The 27,885-nt window shown below is 39.1% G+C and overlaps 3 protein-coding genes across 4 annotated transcripts in view; 2 read left to right on the top strand and 1 right to left on the bottom strand.

Moving 5' to 3' along the window:
- LOC140924307 (uncharacterized) overlaps window positions 1-16,128 on the top strand; it is a 30,964-nt gene extending 14,836 nt beyond the window's left edge. The window contains exons 2-6 of one of the 2 annotated variants that reach the window (XM_073374335.1): window positions 10,860-11,026; window positions 11,992-12,069; window positions 12,965-13,202; window positions 13,986-14,284; window positions 14,960-16,128. In XM_073374335.1, coding sequence (XP_073230436.1) covers window positions 10,933-11,026; window positions 11,992-12,069; window positions 12,965-13,202; window positions 13,986-14,284; window positions 14,960-16,032 — 1,782 coding nt within the window. In that variant the 5' untranslated portion in view covers window positions 10,860-10,932 and the 3' untranslated portion in view covers window positions 16,033-16,128. The remainder of the gene's footprint in view (window positions 1-10,859; window positions 11,027-11,991; window positions 12,070-12,964; window positions 13,203-13,985; window positions 14,285-14,959) is intronic. The other variant, XM_073374336.1, reaches the window with a different exon arrangement.
- Window positions 718-4,107, top strand: LOC140923928 (uncharacterized). Its single transcript, XM_073373944.1, has one exon. It carries the CDS (start codon window positions 718-720, stop codon window positions 4,105-4,107), a length of 3,390 nt encoding a protein of 1,129 aa, XP_073230045.1.
- A 19-nt stretch (window positions 16,129-16,147) lies between the features above and the next one.
- Window positions 16,148-27,867, bottom strand: LOC140924308 (substance-K receptor-like). The gene is made up of 2 exons (XM_073374337.1): window positions 27,633-27,867; window positions 16,148-17,910 (listed from the first exon to the last, which is right to left on the bottom strand). The coding sequence occupies exon 2, from the start codon at window positions 17,882-17,884 to the stop codon at window positions 16,790-16,792; it is 1,095 nt and encodes a 364-aa protein (XP_073230438.1). The 5' UTR covers window positions 17,885-17,910; window positions 27,633-27,867; the 3' UTR covers window positions 16,148-16,789.
- Between the last annotated feature and the right edge of the window lie 18 nt (window positions 27,868-27,885).

Here is a 27,885-nt window from a genome sequence, read left to right on the forward strand (position 1 = left end):
GTCAAAGCACCAACTCCATCAGTATCTGAGACCCAGTCGAGCAACACGGAGAATGAGAATCAGAATGGCCAAGCCCGAAGCTGTTTCACTGAAATGGTAGCATGTGAAGGAGTGTGTAGTGCGACTGGGGCCGGAGCATCAGCTACAGGACTTGCCATAGTTCCAGTTAATGTCAGAGCCGAGGGAAGGGAGAAGATGGTTCAAACCTACGCGTTTCTGGATCCAGGGTCGAACACTACATTTTGCACTGACAAGTTGATAGAACGTCTAGGTGCAACAGGTAGAAAAGCGATGCTGTCTTTAACTACCATGGATAGTGATGATGTTAAGAGTGAAAGTCTAGTGGTCAATTTGGAAGTTTCTGATCTGCAAGGACGTAATGTCGTTGAACTGTCAAATGTTTTCTCACGAGTCAAGCTTCCAGTCACCGTTGATGATATGCCGGTTCAAAGTGATGTGGAAAGGTGGTTCTACCTGAAAGATATCGACCTACCTTGCATTGATGCCGACATCGAATTGCTCATAGGTAATGATGTACCCAAACTTCTTGAACCTCATGAAGTGCAGAGAAGTGAAGATGGTGGTCCTTATGCCGTGCGAACACTGCTAGGATGGACCATCAATGGCCCACTCGGTAGGGCAAGTAAGGCAGCCCGTACTTAAAACCGTATCCAGTCTCATGTTGTCTTGGACCAGCAGTTTGTACGTTTCTGTGAAATGGAATTTAATGATTCGCAGTTCAGCATTGAGAAAGGATTGTCTCAAGATGACAACAGAGCCCTTGCCATAATGGAGGATTCTGCTGAGCTCCGCGGTGGTCATTACGAAGTTGCGCTTCCTTGGAAGGTCTTCCCTCCAGATCTGCCCAACAACAAGATCGTCGCTGAACATCGTCTTGGGTTGCTGAAGAAGAGGCTGCTGAAGGATCCCCAACTACACCGGAAGTATTCTTTATTTATGGATGACTTGTTTGACAAAGGACATGCACAGAAAGTTCCTGAAGGTCAGCGAGAGGATTCACCCTCATGGTATCTACCTCATCACCCCGTCATTCACCCACAAAAGCCCGATAAGGTCCGGGTGGTCTTTGACTGTGCCGCAAAATTCCAGAATGTCTCGCTCAATCAACAGATTTTGCAAGGACCTGATTTAACCAACTCGCTCATTGGAGTCCTAACAAGATTTAGAGAACAGCCCATAGCCATCATGGCTGACATTGAGAAGATGTTTTATCAAGTGCGCGTACCAATAGAGGATAGCAGGTACCTCCGTTTCCTGTGGTGGCCGAGTGGTGAAATGGACAAAGAACCAGAAGAATTTCAAATGCTAGTTCACCTTTTCGGGGGAGTTTCATCTCCCAGTTGTGCGAATTATGCACTGCAGAAAACGGCTGAAGACAATGCGGAACATTTTGATAAAGACACCATTCAGACGGTGAGAAGAAATTTCTATGTTGATGACTGCTTGAAGTCTGTGGAAGATAACCAACAAGCAAGTCGACTGGTCGATCAGCTACGTCAGTTGCTAGCCAAAGGAGGTTTCCGCTTAACGAAATGGGTTTCAAATGCCTACGATGTCATCCAGTCAGTCCCAGTATCCGAGAGAGCCAGTTCCGTCAAGGAGCCTTATCTCGAGAACTTGCCTGTTGAGCGTGCCCTCGGCATTCTGTGGGATGTCCAGTCAGATACCTTCCGTTTTAAGATTGCAGTGAAGGACCGACCCCCAACGAGGAGGGGTATTCTTTCCGTCATAAGCTCAATTTATGACCCTCTAGGGTTTGTTGCACCATTAATTCTGCCTGCGAAAGCAATTCTGCGTGATCTGTGCCGGAAGGGATTGGATTGGGATGATAGAATTCCCCTTGAAGATTTAAAGCGTTGGCAAGATTGGTTGCAGGAACTTCCAAAACTCGAACAGTTCGCCGTTGAACGTTGTTTAAGGCCCAAGAACTTTGGCCGCATAGTGTCTAGCCAACTTCACAATTTCTCAGACGCATCAGGTGAAGGTTATGGTGCCGTTACTTATCTTCGAGTCGTCAATGAAGCTGGAAATGTCCATTGTGCCTTTTTGATGGGGAAGTCGAGACAAACACCCCAGAAGTCAGTTACTATTCCTCGTCTGGAGCTTTCAGCTGCTGTGGTTGCTACCAGATTGAACAAGATGATGCAACATGAGTTGGATGTAGCACTAGAAGAAGAGTTCTTTTGGACGGACAGCACGTGCGTGTTGAGCTATATTACGAACAAAGAGAAGAGATTTCAGACGTTCGTCGCGAACAGAATTACAACAATCCATGAAGGATCGCGACCAGATCAGTGGAACTATGTTGACACAGATTCCAACCCAGCTGACGATGCGTCCAGAGGGCTTTCAGCTGAAGACATCATCCACCAAAGCCGCTGGATTAATGGCCCTCCCTTTTTGTGGGAAGCAGAGGACCGCTGGCCTAAGCGACCTGAAATTTCTGTGGAAATAAAGGAAGATGATCCTGAGGTGAAACGGGAAAGGAAAACTTTCTCAATAGCGTCTACAGTTGAAGCTGACTTCTTAAACCGAGCAGTGCAGTCCTGTTCCTCGTGGTATAAGCTTAAGAAATTGATGGCATGGATCTTGCGTTACCGTTCTAATCTTCTGCGCGAGTGTCGCACAGCTAAAGTACTCGTCTCCGAAATACCCAGTCCCATCAGTGTAGAAGAAATGCACTCTGCTGAGATAGAAGTCTTGAAGTATGTGCAAAGGCAATGCTTTAGAGAAGAGTTGGCGTGTCTGCAAGGTAAAGAATCAAAAGTTGAGCTCAAGAAATCAGTCCGAGCCAGAAGAACAGGTGCCGTCAAGAAATCAAGTTCAATCGCCAATTTGGATCCTGAGCTGCGCGATGGCCTGCTGTGTGTGGGAGGAAGATTGAGGCATGCACCAATTGAACAGGAGCAAAGACACCCTGTAATACTGCCTAAGAAACATCATGTTGTAGATTTGATCGTCAGGCATTATCACTTGCTTTCTGGACATTCTGGTCAAGAATATGTGCTCTCTTTGATCAGAAAGAGTTACTGGATTATCAAAGGAAGAGTCGCGGTGAGAAGAGTTGTAAACCGTTGTTTTAGCTGTAGGCGAAGACAGGCTCCGTTTAAAACTCAGAAGATGGCCGATCTTCCTGCTGACAGAGTCACACCTAACAAACCCCCGTTCAGTTTTGTGGGCGTTGATTGTTTCAGTCCGTTTTGGGTCAAGAGGGCTAGAAGTCAAGTTAAGCGTTATGGAGTCTTGTACACGTGTTTGGCGACCAGAGCCATACACTTGGAAGTCGCCCAGAGTATGGACACTGATTCGTTCTTGAACTCCATGCGCCGCTTTATCGCAAGGCGAGGTGTTCCTGAAGTAATGAGGTCGGACAACGGTTCAAATTTTGTTGGCGGGTGCAAGGAACTCCGCGAAGCTATCTCTGGTTGGAACAAGAGTCAGATCCATGAGTTCCTCTTGCAAAGAAATGTCAAGTGGCTGTTTAACCCACCATCGGGGTCCCATTTCGGTGGCGTGTGGGAACGTTGTATTAGAACTGTCAGAAAGATTCTCGTTGCACTTATGAAGGAACAGCCGCTGGATGATGAAGGGTTGACTACCCTCATGTGTGAAGTGGAGTCAATTGTTAATGGGCGTCCCATAACGAAGTCATCTGATGACCCGTCAGATTCTGAAGCTCTCACGCCGAGTCATTTGCTGTTGCTACGGTCGGGCGCAAGACTTCCCCCAGGTGTGTTCAGGAAAGAGGATGGCTATTCCCGAAGAAGATGGCGCCAAGTTCAATATTTAGCCGACGTGTTTTGGCGGAGATGGATTAGAGAGTACTTGCCACAGTTGCAAGAGAGGCAGAAATGGACTTATCCGTCAAGGAACTTCGCCGTTGATGACATAGTACTTGTGGTCGACGATAGAGTACCGAGATCATCTTGGCCTCTTGGTCGAATTACCAGTGTGCGCAAGAACAGCACTGATGAACATGTGAGGAGTGTAACGGTGAAGACCAGAACCTCGCAATATGATCGCCCTGTCGATAAGATCGTTCTCCTGGAGTCAGTGGAGATGTCAGAGGGAATGAAGCAGTGCTGAACTGAACTATGATCCGAACTTTGTATATGTTTGGAGAACTGTTAGATTTAACGTTTTGTTTCGGTCAAGTTTCCTTTAAAATCCTTTGCTATTGCCTACGATTTTAGGGGCCGGAATGTAGGTTTCAAAACGTTCTTCTTGTATCTGTTAAGTTTTTCCCGTCTTTTGCCCGCGCGGGACTGGTAGAAGAACTACGTCATTTATATGTCGTTGTAATATTATGGTCTGGGGCATGTGCTCGCTCGAAAATCTTGAGGTAAAGTTCTAGTCGAGTTCTGTTCGTTCACACGGACGAAAGTCTTTTCATGTTTCCTTCGAGCCTTCAAATCCTGTAAGTATGTTGTCGCTAAGTATTTTCATCTTTCTTCCTTTTATTCACACTCGTTTTGTTTTTCGTAGTCTAACCAGATCCTTGTAACGAATCTTTGGTCCGAATCTCCTTGGAATAAATTCATATGAACATTTAAGTCTACAATGACTACTGCACAGGTTGTCGAAACAACAGTCCCTGACAACAACAATCGTACAAAAGGAGTTTTGGATATGTATCTACAGGAGGCATTCAGAGGCCAGGAAAAAACCCCTACAAAAAACCGCGAAAAGGAAGGGAAAAATAGAGGAAACCCTGGTAGGAACCCGGCAAGCTCAAAAACTGAAGTTAAACTTACACGCAGAAAAGGAAGCGTAACGACTGAGAATGACTTTGGTATTAAACAGCCTCTATTTATACAGAAATACTAAATCCACTCTGCTTGTATACAACATAAAATTGCTTTCAGAAATTCAATGCGCCTCAGAATTATTAATCAACAGCTAAAAAAATAGCGAACAGAAATCAATGCTCTTCTAATGCTACGCAACCGAAGAGAATTTACAACATCTAACGTTTGGGAATCGGGGCCTGTTTTGTGCAAGGTGTCTGAGAGACGTGAACTTTCTCTTTCTCTCTCTCTCTCTACTTTTTTCCATTGCGTCTGGCACTCATCTTCCATTTTGTTCGATTTTTAAAATGTAGGAAAGAAATTCATTACCTAATTTTACAGCAATTAAGTTGAGGGGTGAAAGCTAAATAATCTCTTATGATCTCTGATCCGTACTGTGAATAGCACGTGATCAAAGGAGAACAATTCTGAAGAATTCCTGGAACTCGAATTATAACTGGTATTAGCACAGGTAGCCCAAGCTCGAAATATGAGCATCGGCGAGCATCGGCATTGTTGCGTAACATTCAAAATATAAGGATTTGTATGGGAAAAAAACCTACCGTTTCTGTAACCTACGAAAATGAAAGGATTTCAATAAAAAACAGCTTACCTTACTTAAAATGTGTGTTACGTCTCTCCTGTGTGGTCAACGGGTCGATTTATGGCCGTTTTATGGGTTTTACGTAAACGGTTTTCTCTCTATATAAAGGTTTATCAAGGTTGGGCACTCCAGCGAAGCGGCTCGACTGATCCACCGAAGGAAAACGGGCGGAAATTCGCTCCAACTGCTCCAATCGCCTCCAAATTCAGCCTAGGTAAAACATGATAGTTGTTCTTTCCATTCGTTATCTTGCTTCAAGACTCCTTTGCACCGAGAGCGAATCAAAGGTCGCAAATCTCTGCAACCTTTCCCGTCTGAAGCCATCAACAGAGGCTCGGCCTGAACTCCGCGTTACCTCTCACGGCCTGAGACTCAAATTACTCACACTCGGGTGGGAGACAGTCTCTTGCTCAGTTGACACAATAGGAAAACAACGGGAGCAAGAGACTGTCTCCCACCCCGAGTGTGAGTAATTTGAGTCTCAGGCCGTGTCGCTATCTGTCAACGGTAACGCGGAGTTCAGGGACGGGAGAGACGTAACACACATTTTAAGTAAGGTGAGCTGTTTTTTATTGAAATCCTTTCATTTTCGTAGGTTACAGAAACGGTAGGTTACGCAACAATGCTGATGCTCGCCGATGCTCAAATTTCGAGCTTGGGCTACCTGTGGTATTAGATGAATGACTTATTTGACTGCCATTGTCCGAATATTCTATGTCTTCTCTAAGGCAAAAGCATTAAAGCACAAACGGCTTTGAGCTAACCAACAATTCGTGGATATGAAAAATAACCCAGTAAAGAAGTAACTCAAAAGTAGCCATACTTTATACATGTACTTGGCTTCTTTGTACGGACTTTGCCAGAACAGACAGATATTTAATTTTGTCAATAGCTCAGTAAACGCATTATTAGGCAAAATTAAATATCCCCAACATGTCAATTTTTTTTCCTGTGCTTGCCAATTGTGATTCACAATGATAATGGACTGCCACGGTAAAAGGAATTGTTGACGTCTTGCCTCAAAATTGATTCAAGGGCAAGATCGGTGTTGGTTACCTGCCATTTCAATACCCGTTTTTATTATAAACAAGACATGATAAGCACAAGAAAGCTTCAAACAGCAACAGGCCTAAATTGGCCTAAAACAAAACTAAACTTAAAGTAAACCTACATTGATAGAGTATTATCTTGTTGTGCACTACCTACTGTCTATCTTCCCTCATAAGAAACTATTGAAAAAGAATAAAAAAGGTGAAAAAAGAGCCGCTAAACCAAAACCAAAACCGGAAAGTTGTTGGTCAAACAGAATAAGTAACATTTTAGGGACTCAAATAACAATATTTGATTGGTGTATTGAAGACAAGGCCTTCATTCTCAACTGGACCGGAAAAGATTGTGAGCATGGCTTTAGAAAATTTCTCTGGCCTCATGAGAGAGCTCTGGGACTTACATAAGCGCTGAGAACTCAGGTTTTATTTAAGAAAGTAAAATATTATTCCTTTCACGAAATAACAAAAAAATATATCCAAAACTAACATACCTGTCTTTTACTTTCAACGCATGTCCTCATGATTTCTCACGGTGATAATGGTCAAACATTTCTCGACAATAAAATTGTCAGACTTTCGTCATCATTGTAAAAACCTATTTCCAATTAAGTGCCCGTTAAAACAAGAACCATTAACGTTCTCTACTGTGCACTAGCTGGGCCGACTATATGAGCTTGTTGAATTTATGGCCGAGGTTTTGAATGAAACAACCCGCTCGTTTTGAGATATTAGTCACAGCTGTCATCGGCAATAAAAGCAACATTTTTACAGAAACAAACTGAACAAGTAATTGAAATTATTCAGTTCCTTGCTACTATACGCATACCAGAAAACAGTTAGTGGTAATAATGAGATTTGAAGCGTAAGCTGAACGTAACGAGCATTAAGCCCGCCATTCGTTCTTTGAACCCAGATGAAAACTAAAGGAAATGAAGCTTCAGGTGAGGTAAGCATTTTTAGCCTCAACTCTTCCCTCCTGAACAGTTCAACATGCAGAGATTTTGTTTGAAAATTGAACAGATTTAGATATTTCAGACAAAACATACAAACTCCCTGATGTTAACAAGATATTTTAGTTCTCTTTGTACAGCAGTCCCAATAATTAAGAAGCTTAAAGTTCTATTATCACCCTACGCACTAGGAGCACCTAACGACTATTTTCTGTCCACCTTTCTACGACAAAATGTGCCGCGAAATCGCGCTGTCGCTAGAAAATCATGTCCTGCCTCGAATTTTGCACCAAGCCACAACTGGAATATCTTACCTTCCAGAAAAATACTTTTATTTCTTTTCAACAAATCTTTCTCACTTGTTTCATATCAGAAATCATCCTTTGCTACTCGAATTCCTTCTTTTACCGCCATGACCACCTCCAACAGTTGTGGCCGCCATGTTGTTTTTCCCATTTAGATCAAGTACGTAAAATATCCTACAGGGTTTTTGAAGCGATTTAGCTCGCACATGCGCAGTCAGTGAGATTCAAACTCTAAGCTATTCTAGTTATACGGAAATGACTACTGTGTCTGAAAGAGGACTGGTAAAATTAGCTCCTCGACTGCTTAACAAACTCCCGGCTAGAGCCTTGAGTTCGGACCACTTGAGTACAATTTTTTCGCGCACTTCAGATATGTCATTCCCTCAAACATTATTCACACGTTTCTCTATCGCCTGTCAATAACAGAAAGTGATCCGGAAACAAATGATTACAGAAAGTTACCAATTTGTTTCAAATTAGCCTTTTTCCATATAAAATAGTCAAATTTACAAAATTCAGCTCGAGACAGGTTTGTAAAGTGAAAAAGAAGCAATTCCAATGTTTTATTTTTAGGGCTTATGTTCTTAACAAAACTGTTTTGGTTTTATTAACTAAGTTGATTAAGACATGATCAATCATGATGACGTTTCAAGCATAAGACCTTCACCAAAAGAATGGATGGAGGTCGAAACATTGGTTGTTTCTTTACCCTTGTCCAGCGAAACAGACTAACACATCGATAGATACTTCATATAAGATTATTATGGTGTCCCATATACATACGTATGATTGTTATTATACCTAAGGCAGACAAGCACAATATGCAAGCGAAGAGCCTCAAGTAATAGAGCAAAAACCCTAAGCAAGAAAAGAATCGAAGATATATATGTTAAAGCAGCCAGTACACCATTTGTATACGGTTTATTGTAATCATCATATATGAAGTAAGGAACAAAAGAGGGCAGCTCAGTTTGGTCCCTGTCTTCGGAAAACACTCTGTGGTAGCCTGTGACAACCGTGAAAAAAAAAATACAAAAAGATATGCATACCAGTAACAGTCCACCAATTGACAGTAGGAACAGCAAATCTTTCAATCTTAAAAATCATTTAAGTTATATGTTCAAAATTCACCGTATAATGGAATGTTCTTTTAGGTAAATAAAATAGTTGTGTAATTCCCATTCTGAAGTCAATTATATATTAATCGAAATAGAAGGGAATCTCTTGAAAACGCTCAAGAGAGATTGCTGCAGGGTCTCTTGCCGCCTATCAAAAATGATTTGATTGTGATGTAAAATGTTTGTAATGAATGATCCCTGGGTGAATGGTAGAAGCCGACGAAAAAAGAACTCCAGAGAGGAGCTCTAATCTTATGGTGTTGTTTTGCCACTTCAATGAAAAACAATAAACAATTGTTGAACTCGTCTAGCAAAAAATTGTAGTTTTTAAGTATTTTTCAGAAAATTTAATTCCTTTTGCCTGCGGTGTAGACGAGGTGTAACTGCTGACAAATCACCATATTCTCAGCAACTTAATCCGGATCCAGTAATTGTTTATTGTTAAAGAATGTATAATCTACTAGTAAAAAAATTGTTGTGTAGTTTTATTCTACAGAAAATCGTCAGAAAATCTACAGGCCTGTCAAAACAGGAGACATCTAGCCAGAGGGTCCTGATCCCTTATTGTTTTTCGTGATGCGTAATTGGGGCCATTCTGTTCTCGTGAAACGTGATTTAAGTTTTTATCTATTCCTTTTTGGTGATTGCCCATCCCGAGGCAATTTCTGGCCAGTCCAACACAGCCGAACTATAAAGGGTATTATGGTATCCTCCTTCCCACCCAATTAGATTAGATCTAGTCCCAGGCCAAGTCTACTTTGAAGCTGTCTTGTTTTTATGATTCCTTACATCATACATATAGGCTAGCAAGGACGTTGTAATTTCCATTGAAACTATAACAAAATCATAACTCCAAAACTGCATTCTAGTCATTTTGTTTCGAACCGCGCAATTTAATGCTCTAAAGTGTGTTAAAAACCGCTGAATCCTACTAATCTCTCCATGCTTCTATAAATTAGCAAATAGTTTCGCACATTTTCCAATTTGGGTAGAATTTTTTAACCAAGAATCAACCCGAAGCCAACGTTGATACTCGCCTCTGCGCTAACGTTTCAGCCTTCCTTACAAAGTATAAACCCGATACATGCGTAGAGTTAAACGCGATATTGATCATAGTTTAATTTTTTCAAGAAAGATACGTATGAATAGCGATGGCTCGACTTCTGATATACACAGCATATAATTTAAATGGTTTTACGAATGAATCGTTGTCAAGTGCATTCACCTCAGCCATAATAAAATACAACGTCTCAGTAAGAAGAACAAGAATTACCTTAATTTACTTAAATTTTTAAATCTGAATAACGATTAACAAACTCTCTGAGGAAACAAGTCAGACATTAAGATTTCAGTGAGTAAAATTAGAGGCTGACTACTCTTGTGCTGCAGAGGAATGCATTATGTACACAAACCATTTTTACATATCATTGATTTTCAGCTGAATTTTAATCAATAAATACAACTGGGACAGTTGTTGATATTAAGCTGTTGAAGGGCTCGTTTCAAGGCTATGCAAGTCCGAATTTGGGTTAAAAACGTGTTCTTTTTGTAAGTGCTAAAAGAGACAATGAATGCGACTCGTTTAAATTGTTCGAATTGTTGGTTATGTATCGTGAAACCTAGACAAGAAAACTTGGGTCAAATCGTGTCAAGAATGCAAGAAAATTTGTAGCAACCTCCTTCAAAACATATCTTTATTATTCTGCGCATAGTTATTAGAGGAGACTGGTTATGAAAAGCGGCAAACATCAATGAAAAAAACAACAGTGCTGCAGTTTATGTTGGAAGCACCCTGAAAGTGCACAATCCTTTGTTTTCTGTTGGCAAATTGTTACGGAATAAATTAATGCAACGTTTTTATTGGTCAATACAATCAAAATGATAGGAATTCTTTTGAACGTTGTGCACTTTCAGGTCCACAAAAACATATAACAAAGGAGTCTGACGGGTTTCATAACCATTCCACTCAATTAACTATGTTCTGAGTCAAGCCTAATTTTGAGTAATGTTATTGCTAACATTTAGGTATGACGCCTGAAAACGCAAATGGCAGACTTTCCTGAGATGAATGGATTAAGTGGAAAGTACTGGACCCCATATGGCAATCATGTACTCATGTCATAGTTTGGGCTATGTACTGATAGGGCTCGTCTTGACGTCATTTCGAGTTGGCGCTGATGAAAAACATCCGGGTAACTATAATTAAAGGACAGCTAACTTTAATAATAAATGCTTTTTTAAGTGTCGTGCATACAGTCACTCTTATTACCTGCTGAGGACCAGCATGCAGTAAGCAGTCTAAACGTCGCGATCTCAGTATACATCTCAAGTGTTGTTTATTAAGATAAACACAACTATGAAGCTATTATACTATGATATTGCACGCTTTCTCCGTATAGATACAAGATAGCGTTTATTAGCCGCCGCCCGGTTAGCTCAGTTGGAAGAGCGCCGGTCTGCTGAGCGGGAGATCGTGAGTTCAAACCCCGGCCGGACCATCAACCAAGGTCTTTAAAAAACTGGTGAGATCATGCTAGTTGTGAAACCCTTTCTCGGTTCCGATGATCGCGTCATTGGACGGTGACGTTAAGCCGTTGGCCTTGTCTCCTTCATCCTTGTACTTCAGTTGGAAGGGGACGTAAAAGAACACGTAACAATGTTTGAAAAGGGTAGGGGACGGACGCCCCGATGTCATGGTCTATCTGACTTGTGCCATCATCGGTCTGGGTAGGCGAGGAGTGATCAAAACATGGACAGAAGTGGATGCAAGAGTGCGCCTTTAAATACTGACGTCCGATCTCACCTCTCTCGTTCCTCCGCAATTCAGCCATTGGCTGCAAGTGAGAAAAGTTGGCACCGCTTATTTATTATTATTATTATTATTATTTATTTATTTATATGTTTTTGTTGCCTTGATCCGACAATGATTTTACGAATTAATCTTTCAACAATTAACAGACTGATACAATATTTATTTGATTTCTGTTCCAAAAGCTTTACCTTTAGCATGCTTTATTCATCCAATAAGTTGATCCAATGAAGGGGCTTTGTTGTACTGGTTACATGAAACAAGACATCAAGCATAAACTTGTTTCATAAACAGTTTTGACAAGGGGCACTAACTCATGCAATTGTTCTTTAAATTGTCTTTTGCCAGGCGTGACCACAAAGTGGATAACATCTACAGTAGAACATTTATCCAGCAGTCTTTTCCAGTCGGCCAAGCGAAATAATGGTGGGTACAGAACAAGAGCATGATCGTTAAACTGAAGAGGAACCTTTAAACTGAGTAGTAGTCAAGAGAGAGTAGATCAGTAAAGACAGTAAAGTTCGGCTACTTTGTCAGACTGGAGAAATCAATTCATTTTGCTTATCCGCGGTATTTCTCTTTCTTATGTTAAAAGTTAACTGGAACGTAACTATATGGGCTTGTAATGAAAAACTAATTAATAGCTTGCTTGATTGATTGATTTCTTGCTTTTCTTGGTTACTTTGATTCTTTCAATTGATTGGTTGACTAACTAACAAATAATGAATGAGGCTGGGTATCATATGAAGAATAATGGAGATCGAGGAGAGAGTTATCTGCCGAGGCCGATAACACCCTCCCAGAAGCTATCTTGTATTTACACGGAGAAAGCATGAGTTAATTCATAATTTGCTTAGTTCTTACTCTTGAAACAAGTGAAATGTCCGCCATTTTTGTTTTCACGACCAAAACAACTCAACCTCGTCCCCAACTCTTCTCGGTTAACGGTGCATTAACCTGAAGCTGTGCTGCACTTTTGACGTCATCGGCTGATTAAGCGTAAAATTCCTCCAAATTTGGTCATCAGTAGGTGGTTATGGTGAATTATGCGTGTGCTTTTAGCCAATCACAAACGGAGAAATATTTTGAATGAATAATAACATTGATTAATGCTGATTGATCGATCAATTGATGGATGGATAGACTTATATTCATTGATTGATTCGCTGATTATCTGAAATGGTGGTTAAAGACCTTCGGTAGTATGGAGGCAAGAATGTTTCAAATTCTTGCTGTTGACAAATACCCTCTCCGCCCAACCAATCCAACTTCATATAACTGAACTTAAATTTCCTGAGAGACCTGCCTTTCTATTTTGCAGCGTCTGGTTTACCTCCTCGAATACAACTCTCATTAGCAATACCGAGCACTAGAACTGTTGGAGCCAGGAATTTCTTATTACTCAAAACCTTTGCACAAAAACTTGTACAAGAATTCAGTGTGTCTCCTTCAGGAACAAGGGTCGCCATGGTAACTTACTCCTCAACTCCGCGCCTTGTTTTTCGTTGGAACCAATACATGAACATGAAGTGCACTTTGAACGCCATCTCATCGCTCAGGTAAACACTCATAGTATAGGAAACCTGGCTTTTGTAACTAATAACGACAATACCACTTTGAATAAAATAAACGATAACAATTCAATTTAACGACCCTGTCTAACCTCTGCCTTTCTAGCAAGCGCTACTTATTTTCCTTACAAGCGCCCCTATTCTAATAAGGGCCCGTCTTCGAATCCAATGAAGGCTCTTTTAATTTTTAACCAATCCTCTCATTTTGTTTCATTTTGTTATACTGTCTTCAGAGTACAGTCAACCCCGTTAATACGGACACTGAGGGGGGCCGTAGAAAGTGACAGGGGTGCCCTTATTAATCGGGTTCAATTTTGAAAAAAGTAAGGGTTCTTCTTTCCCCAGGTACAAAGCAAACTGTTCGTAATAGTGAAGTGTCCTTATTAAGCGAGTGTCCGTTAAACGGGGTTGGACTGCACCTAGAGAAAAGCGGTGGTTCATCTCTCTCTAGCTCACGTAGAAGGCCTTCCCAGGGAAGGGCCTTCCCAGGGTCTTTCATTTACGTTCTGTATTGTTTCTTTTTAAATCAAAACTTGGTTATGTGCATTCGGTTGATTGTCAAAAAAAGGAAATAGGCGCTTTGTGTATCACTTTAGCCTTCTGGAAAGCTAACCATCTAAAAATTTCAAGAAGCGAGACACTCTCATGCCGGCAGCGATTTAAGCGAGACACGAATCATTTTCTGATACCTCAGACCCCGCTAAGAAGTAATACAAAATATACAACTGTACATGGTTATATATATTTTGCTGGGTATTTCTTCATTCACAGATATGTACCGGGCCAGAGAGCATCTTTAAACCGTTTGTTCCATTTCTTAAAAAAAAGATTGCATTCCGAACCAGAAAGACACAATCCAAAAGTCGATCGAATCTTATTTGTCATAGTAGAGAGTAGTTCCCTTACTTCAAAAGTATTGGCATCTCTTCCTATCAAGTCACTGGAAGACAAAGGAGTCAGAGTATTCATTTTGACAGTTGGCAAGCACGTGATAAGCAGCAGTCAAAGGATATCCCGGATTGGCTCCTTTGCTGATGTTTCCAAGCTCTCTTACGCGTTTAGAGGAACAGGTGAGTTGAGCATACATGTATCAAACGAATGACATTAGAAGATAAAAATCGGTTGAGGTAAAAATGAAGAACCGATGGCTGGAAGGATGTATTAGGAAGCTGAGTGACAAGTGGAAGGATTTATGGATGACTGGACAAACAAAACGTTAGTGTAAAATTACTATACTTAACTATAGCAAGGTGGAATATGATCGTCCCGATGAGTATAGTACTGATGTGAAATAGGACCGGTTGATGACATTCATCTTCAGAGTCAAAGTGAATTGTATCACGTCATTTGAAGGCATTAAACTCTGGTCATTGACCTGATTGGTCAATTAAGTCGAGACATTATTGGTGGTCTGTCCGTTAAGCCAGTTAAGCAGTTTCGTCAGTGAATGGTGTTCAGTATTCTGATTGTACACACGGCTTGACTGACAGACAAGTCATCACAATGCGACTTAACTGACCAATCAGGTCAATAACCAGAGATTAAAACCATTAAAATGATCAGAAGTGACAGAGCTCACCTTGACTCTGAAGATGACTAACGCACAGGTAGTCGAGACGTCAGTCACTTTCAACAACATTTCTATCCAGGGCTACTCTCACCTGGAGGATCATACATTCCGCATTCGAATAGTGACATAATGATAATGAAAAGAAATACAACAAATCCTTTATTTTCCTTTTCAGGTTTTAATCACAGCTGTTCAGGTTCTGGAATAATATACGATGAATGCAACCGCCTTTGCTACTGTAAAGATGGAAAGCCCTCTGATTGCCACAGAATACGAAAGGACTTCATAGAAATGCCTCTTGAAGAGCGACGTCGTTTTGTAAGGGCCCTCAAAGTAGTGTCAATGCAAAACCCTTATAAGAGGACCTACGATATTATTACCAGATTTCATTTCAAGTTTTTTGATATCATTCACGAGAAAAATCTTTTCTTTCCTTGGCATCGCTGGTACATTTCTATATTCGAAAATCTGCTGCGTCACGTTGACTGTCGCGTGACTGTACCTTATTGGAACTGGGCACGAGCAGTGTCACGTAAACGACTGTGGCGTCATACAGATAAACGGGATATTTGGAATCCAGGGCCTCACGGCTTTGGTGGCGACGGCGACTCTGGATCAGGCTGCGTTAGAAGTGGGCCCTTCAGTGTTGGAAAATGGTATCTCCCTGTCTGGCATGGTCATGATTGTCTGTCCCGAGAATTTGATCGAAAAATGTTTTTACCAGGGGAATGGTACGTCAACGACCTTAATAAAATTCCTTGGAACCAATTTAACAAATTTGAATCTGGTGTGAGAGAATACATGCACAATGACTTGCATAATGCCGTTGGAGGAACCATGTCTGAGGACTCGTCTGCTCTTGCACCTGAATTTTGGTGTCACCACGCCTTTTTGGACAAAGTCTGGTCAAACTGGCAGGACCATGGCCCTAAGTATAAATTTATTTACTTCAAGAAAATAAATAAGAGACTGCCAGGTGGGGCACACTTCGGATGGGAGTTTATGGACCTTCAGCATCAGCCCCACTGTATACAGGTCCTATACGATGAACCAATTGAGGAAAAAACACCACCGGGAAATGAAGAACAGGCAACGCATAGACGTCATCGTAACTACGGTCCAGGCTCTGAAGAAACCAGTTGTTATAACAATGCCGATTGTGAGGTTGATGGAGACAATGTTGATGGCGAGTATGATCGCGATAGTGACAATCTTGATGATACATATGGTAATGAAGAGGCAAGATAAAAAAAATTGTATTTTGAAGACTAAGAGTTTTTTTACTGTTTATTAAGCAAGCACACTTGATATAAGTGTAGAAAATAAAAAAGGTTTTATTTTTTTTGACGAGTTTACCCTTTGCTATATATCTATGTTCTATCCTTTTCCACATTGTATTTACATTTCTGCCCTAATACCCTCGCACTGACTGAAAGATTGTTCCTTGGATTTTCATAGAACGGACTGTCTCTCACCTGCGGCATCCGTAAGCCCATTGTTAATTTGCGAAGGACCCCTGAACAAAAAGCTATTTTACAGTTTCTTGGGTTTTACCAAATTTACAATTTTTCGATATCAACATCAAGAGCTAAGCCCTGCCTCGCCCGAAAAAAAAGTCTGCATGCATAGCGTATACTCTTGAAAATAACCTCGACAGATATCAATCAAAAGTTGTTTTAAAAAATACACCGCCAAGCACTATCAAACTAAGCAAGAGTTTGTTGGCTTGTAAGTAACCATAAATTGAAAAACAACTTTATCATGTTATCAAAAGATATAGCTTTTAGACCTGGCTAGTACCCTCGGGAATATAATGCTATAGTGGCAGCTTATTAGGCAGTTTATACTCCAAAAGAACAGGTTTGTACTTCGAGCATCATAGGAAAAGAGGAAACGCTAGCCTTCTGAACGAATAAAGTGATCAATAAATGACAAGACCAATCGTTGTTATGGAGTTCAAGAGCAACTTGGCCATCATAAGTCATTTCAACTGAATTCCTACAAATCATAGTACCGTTCGCTTTTTTCCCGAAATATTTCTTCTGTTAGTCTTCAACGTTCCTTGGCGCTCTACCAAACTGTGTCCTCGGGTACATTGCGTGGAAGCGGATGATTGCTGGGGACTGTACTGGAAATAACGCCCTTTAATGAGTCTCCGAATCCCCTGTCTAAAGTTATGGTGCATGACTAGAAATAGCCAAGGGGATAATGCACTGTTGGCGTGACACAACCAGAATGCCATCAACAGAACTAACGGATGAAGCGAAAAGTACTTTTCTCTTTGGAAATATGACAAAAAGTGCATGAGATGAGCTGGAATCCAGCAAAGTGCAAACACAACAACAACAATGATAAGCATGCGGACTACTTTACATTTGGAGCGCTGTGCCACGCGCTTGTTTGACAGAGTCTGTTGACCAGGTATCTTGCGCTGCCAAAGATTTTTCCCAATCAAGCTATAGGCTAAACCAATTATAAGCAGAGGAAGAGAGTAGAGAAACACAAATACTGTGATATAGTATGTCCGCGAAGCAACAACGGTGTCCAGCGGTGACCAGTTTACAATGCAGAAGAAATAGGAACGGTACTCTATAACTCTGAATTGAAACAGATAAGGAGTCATGCATACGAAAGAGAAAAACCAAATGATTATTGATGCAAGTCGCCTGCTCCGCAACAGAAGAGGACGCCGCTGAAAAGGGTGTAGGACTGCGTAATAACGATCCAGCGAAATCAATAGCAACGCAAAAATGGACGCCGCGATTGGAAGAGCGTACAAAAAATGTGTCAGCTTGCAGGTCACGTTGCCAAGGCTACCAGGAAGCCAATAATACTGAATGTAAAGGTACAGTATAGAATAGGGCATTGCAAACAAAGTCACCAGTAAATTTGCCACGCACATATTTACTAGAAGCATGTTCGTTAATGAACGCATCGAAGGCATCTTGAAGACAAGGTAGATTACCGAAGCGTTGCCTAGCAACGCGGCTGGGAAGATAATACCGTAGGCGACACTCATTACTACTTTTGTTGAGATATCAAATGAAGATAAGGCCGTGACGTTTTCGCTTGGTGGAAGAGAAATATTTTCCTGGTTCATGGCTGTTTGCTCTCGTTATTTCAAATCTGAAAGAACAAAATACCGAAATGACAGAGTAACTTTTCTGTCCTGCTACTCTGTCCTGGGGAGACATTTAAAATCCCCTCCTTAAATATAAACTTTAAAACAAGCAATAGTAATTCTTTTATTTTTCTTCTTTTCTTCTTAAGGTCAAGAAAACGCTTTCTATTACTATTAAACTGCCCTTAAAAAGTCGCCCACCGGTCTGTACAAGTAGTGTTTGTTAGATGACAAGGAAATAGAACATTTCAGTACACGATGACGTTATTTAACCATAACTATATATCAGAGTTCTTCTTTTTTCTTACAACTAAGGCTATTGGAAGTACTATTAAAATCCCATTGTGACTGATAAACTTAGCTAAATTTGAATAGGAAAGCAAACATGTCAAGGAAAATAAGGTTATCGTAAAAATGGCTTAATTGATTGCAATAGTGTTTTAATGCTGTCTTAAATATAGGTCTGTCTTTATTTCTATTTTGCGTCATTGACATATAAATTTAGTTATAAAAAGAAATCTTGCTAATAAGCGTTTAAAGAACTCATAAATCCTAGTAGCCGGTTCAATTTTGGCTTCTTATAATAACGCAAATTTCAGAATTTAGATAATTCAACCGTGGATTATGGCGCGAATGTCCTAAGGAGATAAAAGGTGGTCAACTCCCACTCTGCTTTAGAATGAAAACATAGATATTTCAAGGAAAAAAACACAAATTAATTCGTTAATTAAAAACCCTTTTTTCACGAAATACCCTATAATAAAAACGAAACCAAGCAACCATAGATTGAATTTGAGTAGCTGCATCGTTCAAACGTAACCTGTACTTAGATGAACTGATGATCAACACTGAAATGAACACCATTTCTGATACATGGTGCCAGACTAAAAACGTCTTTTAATAGTAAAGCCGTCTATTAGATGCTTTTCTATACTTTGTAAAGGGGGTGGCATGGAACAAACATTTCCCTTTGGTGTATGCCTTTCCTCCTATTCAACTCTGATGTGAAGCCGTTTTGATGTTTAGCAACAACATTATAATGCAATCGCAGCACTACAAATTAAAGCAAAGCCAATAAGAATATTGCTTACTATCATCAACATCATATTCATACGGTAATTCGAGACATTTTCTACAATTCTTTTCACACAAATATTGAACTATTGACCACCGTAAGCATGCTGTTTCTCACACAAATAACATGGGATAAATTGCTTCACTCTGGACCGATGTTCGCTTTCAGTCGGTTGAGTTCTTGGGGATCAAGTCCGCGAAATTAATGAGAGAATGTTTTACTTTACGAGGTTTTGCAATCCCTGAAGATAATCTGCGCCACATTTTATCATGGTTCTCACAGTGCCTCAGCACAAGTGATTTAAACTACGCAGTATGGAAGACTCCAAGAGAATTAAAATGACGATGAAATGATGCTTAGCTTGTGGGGAAAAAAAAGATGCGGAAAAAACACCAGTCAGTTATGGAGGAGTATTTTAGAAAGCATGGCTCCGTTTAAAGCATTTAAAAGAAAAAATTGAACCTATAGCTGTGGCTAATAAAGTTTGCAAAGCCGTAAGTTTGTGGAAACTGAAACAATTCTGCAAGTCTACAATGGGAAAAATTACAGCGCCGTTGGGTGGTGTCTTTTAAGAAAAGATTTTTATGCATCATACACAATCACACTTTAGGATTCCATCCATGGACTCAAATTTCGCATAACACGAGCTAACATACGCTAAAAATTTGAGTTTTGTTGCGGGTTAAAAACGAAACTTAACTACGCATACCTCCTGTAACCATTACTTGTTCAACTCTGTTCTTGATAAAATATAAATACTCAGTCTAACAAAATTGCTTGTCTATTATCCTTAAATATCTTATGAAGAATCTATTAACAGTGTGATAACCAGACGAGTTTCTTATTGGCTGTACGTCTCCCCCAGTTTCCCTGATAGCAGGTGGTCGATTCGTAAAACTAATTACAGGACATTAATTTTTCTCTGACGTTGTTAAAATAGCTACGAAAGGTGGAGACCAATGATAGATCGATTTAAAATATTTAGCTCTTTTTTGTAAATTTAAATTAAAAGATAAACTGATTATATTATCCTGTAAAAAGAGCTTTAATAAACGGTTCAAAATGGCAAATTGGTATAATGGAACTGTATTTAATTGCTTTTAAATAACTTTTTGCTCCCCTCAATAAAACGGCCAGTTACGGTTATTTTACCCGCTTTAATCACATTTACCTCTGTCAGACACGGCATGACAAAGAGGGTTTTAACCCCCCTGCAAAATTTGAAAATGGTTTTGAATGTTAAATTTGGTTTGACAAAATTTTCTTCCCTTTAAATTCACTTATTAATTAAATCAAAGAATGCATGAAATGTATCTATTGAATGTCCACCTGAAAACTGCGTATAATAACTAGTTTTTATGTCTAATCGATTCAATTCTCCTTTTTCCAGTTACGCTTTATTTGAAAATTTTTAGGTATCTAAATGTTGATGCAACAGAATGATAAAATAAAATAGTCAAAATTGGTAAAATTGCAATAGCAATAAATGTGACTAAATAATTATGATTAAATCCATTTTATTATATCGGATTCGATAGTGATGAATATCAGGATGTTTCCTTTTACTAAAAAATCATATCTTCATCGCGCGCAGTGAAGATACTATTTTAATTATCTCATGTGAGGATATTGGTGTCGCCATGGTTACTAACATGATTAGCCACGATTTTTCTTTTACTATTTTGCTGTTTCGAAAATGAATTTAAAAAAGTTGTTTATGTAGGAATTTCATCAGTATCTATAAAATAAACAGACCATTACATGGCCTCTTGGGGATACGAATTTTATGTTCGAGTGCTGAAAGTATCTCTCACGAGTGAGCGAAGCGCACTCGTGAGAGATACTTTCAGCGCTCGAAGATAAAATTCGTATCCCCAAGCGGCCATGTTATATCCTCTATTTTTCGAGCTAATTACTTACAAAAAATGAAAAACGATTTAATTACGAGAGAGTTTAAGAATTTAAACTGTCATGAAATTAAAAAAGGAAGAAAGAAGGGCAAAATTGAAGATGTTGTTGATAGCAAGAAAGAAACTGAGACACAAAGTTTTTTGCCATATGAATAGTGTTGCTGCATTCGTTCTTTGTGAGATAACCGACCTACTTCTGCTATTCGTTTGGCACCATTTGCCATTTAGCTTTCATTCAGTCGAATTAAATATATCTTTTTATGTTTCATGCATGTCCGAATATGTTAATTTAAAGTTAAGTAAAAAAAACTCGGTAAATTCATAAAAATAGTCGCTGAAGGGGAAAGAGAAGTCATTAGCGCCTGAAAATCGTGCACTAAAGCGCCGTTTAATAACAAGCTCCATTCAGACTATCACCTTTCTGTTAAAAACTCGCACAGAGTACTAATGTTACAAATAAACCAATATCAAGGAACAAAACAGGGAATGTTTTACCAAGGGATACCTTATTTAAGGTGTTTCGATATAGTTTTTCGGAGGCCATACCGATATTTTTCAATCGCTTTAAAAGTGATTTTATCCTTGTCTGATCGCTATAAAATTTTCACCAGTGATTGACTATAGATTGAAATTTGTCAAAATGTCGGTTTTAGTAAAATCGATATCACTATGACAACAATAAACAAAAAACTTTGAAATTGATAAACGCCCAATTTTGCGCGATCTAGACCAGCTGCTGAAAATCCAACACTAGGAACCTAAAGTTTGATGTTTAGCAAATAACTTCCGTGAAGAAGTAAAAAATTCTGTATGTTTGAATTCGACTAAAACGAAAATATGTTTCAAACCTTAAACTTTCAATAGCCGTGATAGATTATGTAATAAAAACGTTATAAATGACTCAAATAATCCTTAAGTAGCGTCAGAATGTTGCTTAATATCATATTTCGCTGCTACGAAATTTTGGTGTATTTTCGTTCTTGCGATCTTAAGAACTAAGCCGTTTTCTCACCACCTGTGTAAGTGCAACTTCATTCAAAATTTGGACTTTCAGCGCTTTTTTGTATATCTCTGAAACGATTCGAACGAATTTTTTTTAAATCTCTTCACATAATCTTTATAATGTATATAATAATGTCTGAAACTTTCATTGACATTGATTCACTATCCCACGAATCGGTCAAAAAACCGGGCTACAACATTCACTGTTTTGAAGTTATGCTCATTTTTCCAAATTAATTCGGACAATACATATATCCATGACTAATACATTTCAGTGTGAGTATTGTCAATGTTTTACATTCAAAAGATGCGATAAATTCAAACTTAAAAAAAACTCATGGAGGTATATATAGTGCGCATTATTTTGGAAAAATTAAGCATATCGTCAAAACAGTGAATGTTGTGACGCAGATTTTTGACCGGTAAATAGGATAGGTTTGTCTTGAAATTTCACGGTGTTGCAGTGAATCAATCTTAATGAAAGTTTCAGACATTATTATATACATTATGAACATTATGTGAAGAGATTTTAAAAAAATTCGTTCGAGTCGTTTCAGAGACATACAAAAAAGCTCTAAAAGTCCAAATTTTGAATGAAGTTGTACTTACACAGGTGGTGAGAAAACGGGTTAGTTTTCAAGATTGCAAGAACGAAAATACATCAAAATTTCCTAGTATCAAAATATGACATTAAGCAGCATTCTAACGGTACTTAAAAATAATCTGAGTCATTTATAACGTTTCTATTAAATAATCTATCACGGCTATTGAAAATTTAAGGTCTGGAATATATTTCCGTTTTAGTCGAATTCAAACATACAGAATTTTCTACTTCTTACGAAGATCTTTTGTTGAACACCAAACTTTCAGTTCCTAGTGTTTGATTTTCAGTAGCTGGTCTAGATCACACAAAATTCGGCTTTTACCAATTTCAATTTTTTTTGTTTGTTGTTGTCATAGTAATATCGATTTTACTTAAAACTACATTTTCACAAATTTCAATCTATAGTCAATCACTGGTGAAAATTTATAACGATCGGACAAGGAAAAAACCACTTTTAAGGCGATTAAAAAATATCAGTATGGCCTTTGAAAAACTGTATCGAAACACCTTAAACCCTCAAGATCATCGAAGGTTTTCCCTCTAAACCTATTTCATCGTCACTTTAGTTCGCTATTAAAACATCTTTTGCGCTTCACGTTGTTGAATATCACTGACTGATGCTGTCGTTGGAACGGCGCGCACTCAGTTTACATGTGTGTACACAGTATTTGGCTCTTTCACAACGAATTTAAATTAAAAATCTTTCTCTACAACCTGATATGTTGCCGTCAGTTTTACCTAAAAGGTGTCTTGTTGTTTCCTTTTTAATTCTTTCCCGGAAAAACACATCTCTAAAAGTCAACGGTTGGTAAATAATTCAAATTAGTATGCTTCATGTCTATGAACTTCGACGTTTGTTCTGTACACTTTGTGTAACCAGGTTCTTGAAACGGCCAAAACAGTAATTACTTTCCCGGACTCTTTTAATCTCTTACCTTCATTCCTATGTGAGGTATTAAATATGCTGAATGGCGACCATGAATCTTAAACTATGCAAGGCTTCTGATGCAGTGATATATATCGATGCCAAAGTTATTAGCAGCACATTGAATTGGTTGCGTTTTATTACACATGAACACTTCTTTACTTGGTTTCTTTAAAATGTAAACACTGCTCGGTTCTTAGTTACGCAACTATTGTTTTGCACGGACATTACTCATTGTACGTTCCGCCGCTGTGAATTAAAAAGAGCGTACCTTATGAAGCCGACCATCTCTTGAAGTCTTATGCAGCTGCTGAACACATTTGAACCCATTCTTCTTATAAACTCTTTCTAATGATTTAAAACATCGCACTTGAACGTTTTAATCCGTTTTGGGGCTGACTGCGTCCAAAGCAAACGTTTAATTTAAACAACTGTTTAAACAGTTACTTATGTAACTTACTGGGCACGATGTAAGTTATGAACTGGAAAATTACGATTTTAATAACAGCAGCACTATAAAAATCTAATATCCTCAAGAAAAGCCCTAGTATCTCGTCAACTTAAACCCTTGTGGCTTCCCTATCATGAAACTGGAACCCAGTTACAGAAAAGGGAGAGGTTCCTCAGGGGTCGTGAAATTAGACCTTGTTAAAACTGATATTTGTAGCAAGCATTGAAAAGAAATCACCATTGTAGGCTGTGAAAACACACCACTCGAAAGGTAAACAATAAAAAAAGGAAGACTTGTGAGCACTATGGGTAACGCAAAAAAAACACTTTTACTGCTGTGGACCTGCTACCGCATGCATCTGACAAAACATGAGAAAATATGGGCTGAGCCCATATTTTCTTTAAGAAAATATGGGCTCAGTTTCTCATGTTTTGTCAGATGCATGCAGTATTATATGCGACTCAAATGGAACAGCGCGAAGCGCCCAGTCCATTTGAACTAACTAGTCACATAACAGTTATGGGCTAATTGGCCTGTTTCAAACGTGGTGCTACTACTGTGCTAAGCTGGCTCGACTGTAGCTCGACTGCAGCATGACACCAGCACGACTTTGTTTCAGACGTCGAATTTAATTCAGTTGAATAGAACGGCTGTTGCCCAAAACAAAACACAAAAATAAAGAAACGGTTTAGTAAACTTTTAAATGATTTCTAATGTATTTATATTTTATTAATTGAGTTCGGCACGACAGCAGCGCGACCTTTAAAACCAAGTCGAGCTACTGTCGTGTAGCGCGTGCTACACGGCAGTAGCACGACTCGGTTTCAAACGTCGCGCTACTGCCGAGTTAAAGTAGAATTTTTTTCGATCAATTTAGTTCGGCACGGCAGTAGCACGACGTTTGATACGGGCTTTTCTCACTCAAAACGAGACTGCTGGTGATTGACAGGGTATATTCAGCATTGAGCAGGTCTCCCGAAATCAATCTTGTCCTCAGAGCCTCCGTTATTTTTGTCCAGCGGATTGTGTTTGCTCTTCATTTTGACACGCGCGACTGAAAAGTGACAGACTGGACAAAATGATAGTGAAAGAAAAGGAAAAAAAAAAAGAAAAAAGGGCGTAAAATTAAAACGTCACGCCAAAAATGAACCTGTTTGGCTCAGTTTTGTTAATATTGTGAAAGGTTTGAACCCAGGAGTCATTTAAAAAGTAGGTTGAGTTTGATCGTCCGGGTGAACGTAGTCCTGAATGGGACTGTTGTTGTTGACAGTGACTGACGTTTTGACAACCTGTGCGGTAATCATGTTCAGAGTCAAAGTGAGTTGTATCACGTCAGCAGAGTATAATACCATCAACTGACGTGATACAACTCACTTTGACTCTGAACATGACTACCGCACAGGTTGTCGAAACTAAGTCACTGTCAACAACAACAGTCCTATTCAGGACTACCTTCACCCGGACGATCAAACTCAACCTACCTTTGTTAATATCATTGCACTGACCTGTCCTAGCGATCGAGTAATGACTTCTTTGTTCGTAAATTAGAGTTCGTTTAGACACAAAGGTAAACAATCTTCGACCAAACAAACACAACAGCGCAACTAAGCTTCTCTATAACGATTTTCCTTAAACTGGTTGCAAGTAAAACAGTAGCATCCACCGACTCAAATGAATTTAAAACCTTTGTTAACAAACAGAAACAGCATCACAGGACGATAAAGGTATTAGCCTGCGTAGCATGGCGGTTTTGTCGAGCCAGGCGCACTAGCGGCGAAGCCGCGAGAAGCCCCAATCTCCTCGCGGTTTCTCTGCCCTCGCCCGCCTTTATTACTTAGCGCTCACAACCAAAACCGCCATGCTAAGCAGGCTATAAAGGTATTAAACATTATAGCTATGATGAAATACTGGCCTCTCCAAGTAGACACACTTTAGACTTTATCTACAGAAGGTCTAGAGTCAAAATCAAACTGGACACCACAATAAAAAGTAACACAAGAAAGTACTCCTCGGGAGGCTTTATTGAAATGATCAGCATCATAAACAGCCCTCATAAATGCCTTTCCCTGGATAGCCTGAGTTGGTTAGTGAGTACAAGATCCATACAAGAACAAGCCTATGAATCTGCAGAATTTTTGCTTTTAGTATTAAATAGACCTTTTTTTTCAACTTTTTTTTCAACTTTTCAGCTTTCAACAGCAAGCGAACATCCATCGAATCTGCCGAGACTGGACCTTAAAAAGGATAGGTTAGCAATTTACCGAGGGGAAACGTCCAAAGAGAGCGGAGATAATTGCTCCACTAAGTCGCAAAATTTCACAGCCGTTTGTATGGTGGGGGGCACGAACTTGCCCCTCACCATACAAATGTCTGTAATATTCCGCGACTTCACGGAATGCAAATCTTCGTTAGTTTTCAACAAATCACTTTCAAAGTTGGCAACTTTACTGATAATTAGGCGTTCTTTTAAGCCCTGTTAACGGATTTCAACTGGCTGTTCCTAGTCAAAAGCTGGAAAAAGCCCTGCAAGGGACGGTCTATTGAACCCAACTGCCACATAAAAATACTCCAACTATTAGTGTCGTTTGTCTTTCCCCACCCTTTTTAGCCTTTTTTAAACCAATGAAAGTAATAAAAAGTTTTGCATTTCGCACTTGCAAGACATGATACTAGCATAAATTTGATCCTATGCCAGAATTCGTACTATGCATGCAAGTACATTAAAAGGCAAAAAGGAAACCTGTTTACGTTTCTCAGTTTGGGAACCAAAAACGTCTGGGTGTCAGATAGAAATTAAGGCTGAATTTTGTACATGTAAAAGGCGGTTATGCAAATTAATATCGGATATCAAAAATGAGGAACTATTCATAAAACAGATGTTTCTAATCTTTTGTTTCAGTTGGAAATTTAAAAGAATAACAGTAAAAAAACAAACAAAAGCCTTAAAATGAAATATTTTAGAAAGAGGATCAAGTTTGTTTTCCGAGAAATAGATTAATTCAAATCACAAAAGGTTGTAAAAACTGTTCATTTTGTTTCGAGACTAGAAAGCAGACGACAGAAAAAATATATAGCTTTGTAAATAAAAAGGCCATATTCACTCCTGGCTGAAAATTTTAATACAGTTGATATGACATATTGCGGTAATTTTGTTTGATAGTGGCTCTGTTTAATGGTAAACATCTTATTTATAACAATAAATTAAAAAAAGCAATTAACCCCTACGAAAAGAGATCACGTATTAAAATACACTGATGTGCAACAAAGAAAGAGGAAACCACAAGTCATTATATGTAGTGCTGTAAAAGTTCAGTGAAAAGGCGGTTACTTGCGTGTTTGAGGGTGTTGAAATGTGCGGTTAAATTTTGACGTGACGCTTTTTGAGTCATAATTAATATATAGGGAATTTAACCTTTTTGATTTTCCAAGGAAAATGGGAATTTTTTCATCTTAGATAATCCGATAGTCCGTAATAAATATCACAGGTCAGGGTAGAACAAAGCTCTACAAATCACTGCCAATTGAGAAAAAAAAATGCAAACCTAAGTTAGTCTTCAACCCGAAAGTGTTTGAATTAAACTTAATAAAATATGAAGTAAACAATATTAGGGTACATCTTATACATCTCTCAGCAAAACACTGAAAAGGAATAAAACTAGGCTAGCTAGTTTAAATTTTTGCTCTCTACGTTGGATTAAAACTTTCAAGTCTTTATATCAAATAATCCAAAAATAAGTTAACGGATTAAGAGTTTTCTTACCTCAAAATCTGAAAAACCTCGAACTTTAAACGCTTTCTGTGCTTTGTAGAAAAGGAGAAAATTATGGCTCTATTCCTGTCTTTTCTGGGAAAGACTTGTCCCGTGTAGTTAAAAAAAAAACGTTTGCTAAAAACAGCTTTCAGAGTTGTTGCCTGGATGAATAGTGACTAGAGCGACGTTATAATGGACAAATGTTCAGTTGCAGCCGTTCAAGAAACCGCCTGTACTAACAGCCACTAATTGCTGAATGTGT

The sequence above is a fragment of the Porites lutea genome, chromosome 14 (genome assembly GCF_958299795.1).
Source record: "Porites lutea chromosome 14, jaPorLute2.1, whole genome shotgun sequence".
Classification (NCBI taxonomy): Eukaryota; Metazoa; Cnidaria; class Anthozoa; order Scleractinia; family Poritidae; genus Porites; species Porites lutea.

Bases quoted from the DNA above. Each gene is read 5' to 3' on its own strand.
- LOC140923928 (XM_073373944.1), top strand. From the start codon at position 718: ATGGAATTTAATGATTCGCAGTTCAGCATTGAGAAAGGATTGTCTCAA.
- LOC140924308 (XM_073374337.1), bottom strand. From the start codon at position 17,884: ATGAACCAGGAAAATATTTCTCTTCCACCAAGCGAAAACGTCACGGCC.